Source organism: Zea mays, chromosome 2 (genome assembly GCF_902167145.1).
Source record: "Zea mays cultivar B73 chromosome 2, Zm-B73-REFERENCE-NAM-5.0, whole genome shotgun sequence".
Taxonomy (NCBI): domain Eukaryota; kingdom Viridiplantae; phylum Streptophyta; class Magnoliopsida; order Poales; family Poaceae; genus Zea; species Zea mays.
The window spans coordinates 19,083,105-19,088,821 of NC_050097.1; the positions used below are offsets into that span (position 1 = coordinate 19,083,105).

The following is a 5,717-nucleotide window of genomic DNA, read 5'->3' on the forward strand; positions in this document are numbered from 1 at the left end:
GGAGCGCTAGCATTTTGAGCCCTTGGAAAATATCGTATTTTTTTACTTAGCCGCTTAAAGTTCCCTCAAAAGATCCATATTAAATGATGTTGTACATGCCTAATGGAAATAATGAACGTATCTATTGAATGTAAATAATGGTTACATATTTGTATCCCCTGAATGAATGTGTTTATATGTCGATTTAGGAAGGAAATTACAGGAAGACTCGGCGATTGGGAATTAAACATAACTAACACATATTTAATTACATCAAACACATGCCTAATGATGTTATTAACTACTAATTGGTCACTAATGACTATTTCTAACATTTTGCTCCTTAAAACTTCGAATGGATATCCTTGTGATGACGTCCATTAGTCTTTTTAGAAATTCGTTAAATATCGAATACGTTGAAAACTGATGCTTAATATATTATTTTCTTAAAAATCCTATAGAAAAAAAATAGAAAACATGTGGAGATTCTTGTACTGGTATTGCATTTTTGTTAAACCGTCCATGAGAAAATTAATTAAAACTAATATAAGATTAGAAACGCAATATGATGTGTGAAGAGGATTTAACTCTAAACCTTATAAATCTCTAAAAGGATGCATACCAATTCCATATGATATACTAACAGCAATGACGTGAGGTGCACTCGTGCCTCGTGCGCAAACCGCGGTACGTCCAACAACAATTATTAAAAGCCGCATGCTGTTCAGCAGGTAGTGCCGGCCATGGCTTGGGTGCCTGATTCGTGCGTAGATCAGTACTGGATTGGAAAATAACAGGCTCGCGATGTGGAGCTGATGCAGTGGGTTAATTCAAGAGGGCTGTTCGGCATAGTTCCATACTAAAACTTCAAAGAAGAGCTAAGTAGAGCCAGCTAAACATCTTGACTCTAAAATGTTACAAATTCTATTTAGTTTTAAGAGCTGCTGTACAAATTTTTAGATTATCTCTTTTGCTACTCTCAAATGTCTAAAAAGACAATCTAGATATGAAGTTTAAAAGTATTTACTGTCATTGCCATTGATTACGAGAAATTAACCTAAACTTCTGAGTAGAGCTGCTCTACCTTGAACTTTTGGAGCAAAACTGCTCTAGAATATAGTAGAGATATGCCGAACACGTTAGACTTCTTTGGCGGAGAGGTGGCTTTAAAAAATATGGATTATGGAAAAACTGTAGGGGCTAAAAGTCGTTTGGTAAGAGCAATTGTGGATTCAGTAAAAACTATTGTCAGCCAATTTCATTTACTAACGAATCGTATGTGCCATCCACTCTTAAGTCTACTTTCTCAAAGCTAGGGAACGCAAGCCTCGAGTTCGTCGGCAGTCGGCACAAGAGTGTCGGCCAGGACTGGAGTCTTTTTTTTTTTGAAAACTGGCAAGAGAATTGCCTGTTATATTAAAAAGAAGGTGAGAGCCGGCGAGGGCTAAAATATACAAGTACATCACACTAGGGAAGGAGACATTAGGTATGGTCAGCACTCGCCGAGGCCGCGCGGCGCGTGCATGTGCCGGAGCCGCGCCGTTGTCAAGCTCACGTCGGGGCCGCACGCCCGCGTCGAAAGCACGCCGTTGGCGGGGTCGTGCGCTCTCGTCGGGAAGAGAGCTAGATCGGCGACACAAGCCTTGTTCACTCCTATACGCCATGGAAGGGATTGGAAAAAATATGAATGATTTTGATTTATTATGGATTGAAATCCACTAAATCTCCTCTAATTTATATGAATTGAGATAAAATTGAACAGGCCTTTACGTGCAAATAGACTAGTCGGAAGAAAACCATACCGATGCGTGGATTATATATGGGTAATTTTGTAGATTTTAAATTAGGCAAAAACATGTGAAAATAGGGGAGGAGCTGCTGTAAAATGTACTAGACCAGGCGGCGCCTTTCGGGCGCCCTATCCAGGTTGGGAAAAACATAAATAAGCGTGTATACATGCTATATTCAAATTAATTAGAGTATGATTGAATCTCCAACAAAACAGTTTAGTCTAGAGAGGTAGAAAGCAAAAGCTTATATACCTCGTCATACTTAGGTATAATCAAGTTCCTATCTACGCCATCTATCTTTAGGATCTTTCGAACTGATTCAATAAATAGCAGGGGTTTAACGAATACAAATGAGGCTAAGCATCATCCCAGCCAAATCTGCAATAAAATGCTAATAGAAACAATTAAGAGCTAACATGCACCACGCTATCTAGAAGCATTGTGAGCACTTTGAATAGACTGAACTACCTAGGCTTAGTGTGGCATCAATAGAACCATCCTCATTAGGCTTAGATGCGGCATCAATAGAACCACCCTCATCAGCGTTAGATGCAACATCAACAGAAACACCCATATATAGTACACAAAATGTTAATCATAGCTACAATAATGAAGTTCCACATTAACCTTAGCAGTCCAACAATGCAGTCCTCATCAGCAGCAAGTAGTAGCAAATAGAAGCAGCAAGCAGCAGTAGCACCCATAGATGTAGAAGCAAGCAGCAGCAGGAAGCAGAAGGTTGCTTCTCTGCCTCATGCACGTACACGACCAGCAGTCCAGCACCACTGCGTCAGTAGAACTGCAGAAGCAACAACAACAAGCAGCCCTATTCACAATATAAATAGCAAAAGCAGCAAGAAGCATCACCAAGCAATGAGGCAGCAACAAACAACCTTGTTGACACTATAAATAGCAAAAACAGCAAGCAGCAAGCAATGAAAAGACTGAAGCTTGCAGGGGAGTCAAGCTGGTTTACAAGAACTGTATGGCTAGTGGGTTCCCAATTTTAAAGAACTGAAGTATGCAAACTAAAATTTAATGACACCTATTTAGGGCCATGGAACCATCAGTAACTTCAGTAATTAGTTGCTGGTGTTGCCACAACTGTATGGAAGAAAACCAATAACAGTTGAGGTAATGTCTACAGTTGTTAGTAAGTTCTTTATTAACATGAACCAAATATGCTTTATGTCAGGTGGCACTGGATTCAGGAATTGCCAAATGTGTAGCTTTTTCTAGTTTGTTTCATACTTTTGCAGACTATGTTCAGTAACTAAATTGTAGAGTGCTAATCCCTATCCGAACCAAAGGACGTAGAAGGCTTGAATTGGGATTGGGACGACGAAGGATGGATACCTGGAGCAGGAGATTGACCAGGGAGAGGAGGTCGAGGGAGAGGTCAGGGAGGAGGGAGAGCAGTGCGTTGAGCGCCGTCTCCATGCTCCATGGCAGCATCTACGTCCTTTGGAATCATGTTACGATCCATGTTACGATCTTAACAAAGAGAGAAAACAAACAACACAAAAGTTAGCTGCCTTATCAAGTAAACAAAACAAAACAAATGAAATCATGCATAATGTGCTACTGTTGGACATCTTGAACGATTCATGTACCATTGTTCTAGCAGTTCAGCTTCCATCGTAAATCTACTCCATAACACTATCGCATAACCCCATAAGCAATTACCTGATGTAATTGACTTTGTTGTCGTGCGATGAAATCTTCATACTTGATATCAATCTCTACACATTCCTTCTCAATTCGAGATAAATTTTCATTTCCGCATCCATGCTCGTCAGGAGTTTATATTGTACATGTGGCTTCTTTAATATGGCTTCAAGTGTAGATGAATCCTTTACAGGTTGGTTGGATACTGCAGTAACTTCAGCAGCAAATTCACCTCCTGATAACAGAACATTGGAGCTAGAGCATGTGAACCATGCTAACAACGTTTTATATACTAATTACAGTCAAAACACATGATTCTCTAGTACATGTGTTTTAAAACATTGGCCACTGATGTATAAAAAAATTATATTGGCTCCTCCCTTTCTTGTCAATTAAGGTATCAATTTTCTTCAATAAATCTATAAGATCATTTATCTTTCTAATTATATGTTACCATAACTCTTAAATGTCATTACACATCTACTTATGTAGTTCCAATGATAAAGTCTAAATACTTTTATGTAAATTTTGCATCAAAATCTAAAAGCATGCATTCAAGGACACCTAAATATATGTCAAAGGTATGTCCTTATTCATTAGCTAAGAAAACATATGATGCTCACCTGGAACTTTTGTAGATCTCAACCGTTCTTTCTCTTGCTTAATGCGGGCTTGCTTTGACTGATAAAGCTCCCAACGTCTATCATCTATTAAACCAATCTCTCGTCCCAAAGGGGTCAAACGACTATCAGCATTATCTGATCGAAGCAATAGCCGGTGTTCTGAACTGCTGGATGTCCATAAATGTCCCAGCAAAAACAAAGGAAAAAAGGGGGGAGTTTAGTCATATTTGATTAGACACTAGACAACATAAAAATTAAAAGAACTCAGCATGTAATTTTGTGTTACCGAAATAAAACCATGTGTATCTGTAGCCTACAGGAATTCACAATCATTAACATTATCCCATTCATCCGATCCAAGTGGCCCAAAGTTAAGGTGGGAGTTCTCTCATCCCCTCTTGTAACTGAATCTAGTCCAGTAAAAAGGTGGAGAAGAGGATGAGGGAATTCCCACCTCTCACTTGGATCACTCAAATTGGATCTGAGGGATGAGATTGAGTTTATGCACATGTGCACCAATATACTCTTGTCCAGTTGTGCACCTAATACTTCCTCTTAAAGGATAAACTCAGCTATTAACTAAATAACACAAATATTACATAACATTGCTCAGGCTTACTATATATATTGTAGAAGTAGAAGTAAAAAAAGGTATTTTCAACGCCAGTAATTTAAGCATCAATAATAAAAATGTCTTATACTAAAATTCCATACCTTGTTAGCATGCGATAGGGCTCTCTAAGATCTTTTGTAACAAGATCATCAATAAGAGTTTCTATATAACTGCTTTCCCTCTCAAGAATAATTAATGATTTCCCATCGGAATGCCTAGCTGCATTGATTCCAGAAATTATACCCTATATACAGCAATCAGCAAGTTTAAGATCCAGCAAATCTAGTCCAACCAACCATACAAACTGCAATTAGCTAATGAAGAACAGGCAGAACAATGAATAAACCTGAGCTGCAGCTTCTTCGTATCCCGTTGTTCCATTTATCTGGCCAGAGAAGAATAAACCCTCAATCTTCTTTGTCATAAGTGATCTTGAGCATTGATATGCGGGTAAGTAATCATATTCAACTGCATATGCAGGTCTTAGCATTAGGCAGTTCTCCAGCCCTGGTATAGTTCGCACAAGGGACAATTGCAATCTCTCAGGAAGCCCAGTAGAAAAGCCCTAATGAAGATGTATAAATAATCATAAGTAGTAGGTTTCTCATCTTAAAAAGAAGGGTTTGGTTGAGCAATATTACACAGACATTACTTTCACAAACAAATGGGGACAAGCAGAAAAGAAGCACAATATATGCCATTTTGTAGAAAATATGTTTTACCATTTTGTAGAAGATAAACCTATTTTAAGTAGGGTTTTTGGTCTTGATGATTTTCTATACTAATGTGGTTGTATAGCACTTACAGTCACCTTTTTTTATTTGGAAAAAATAACAAAGACACATTTGATTGACATACAAACTGATCAATCCTGTCGAAATTAGTTGGTAGAGCCGTACAGGAATGCGAGATTTATCATTTATGGCCGGAGGAACGTGCTTAACTCATGGCGATGTGGGTAATAAGAAACTGGAAGTAGGTCTAAGGGTTTTCGACTATCCACAAAACTTAAAGTGCAAACAACCAGTAAAAGATCGCGCACAG

At 38.5% G+C, this 5,717-nt stretch overlaps 1 protein-coding gene across 1 annotated transcript; it reads right to left on the minus strand.

The window, feature by feature from the left end:
- Window positions 1-3,511: 3,511 nt before the first annotated feature.
- LOC103646076 (tRNA uridine 5-carboxymethylaminomethyl modification enzyme MnmG) lies at window positions 3,512-5,187 on the minus strand. The gene is made up of 4 exons (XM_020548782.3): window positions 5,020-5,187; window positions 4,775-4,917; window positions 4,061-4,227; window positions 3,512-3,672 (listed from the first exon to the last, which is right to left on the minus strand). Exons 1-4 carry the CDS (start codon window positions 5,161-5,163, stop codon window positions 3,512-3,514), a joined length of 615 nt encoding a protein of 204 aa, XP_020404371.1. The 5' UTR covers window positions 5,164-5,187.
- Window positions 5,188-5,717: the final 530 nt, after the last annotated feature.

Bases quoted from the DNA above. Each gene is read 5' to 3' on its own strand.
- LOC103646076 (XM_020548782.3), bottom strand. From the start codon at position 5,163: ATGCTAAGACCTGCATATGCAGTTGAATATGATTACTTACCCGCATAT. The intron at 4,918-5,019 runs GTTTATTCATTG...TGCTGTATATAG, and splicing joins ACGAAGAAGCTGCAGCTCAG to GGTATAATTTCTGGAATCAA. The intron at 3,673-4,060 runs GTGAGCATCATA...TTCTGTTATCAG, and splicing joins GAGATCTACAAAAGTTCCAG to GAGGTGAATTTGCTGCTGAA.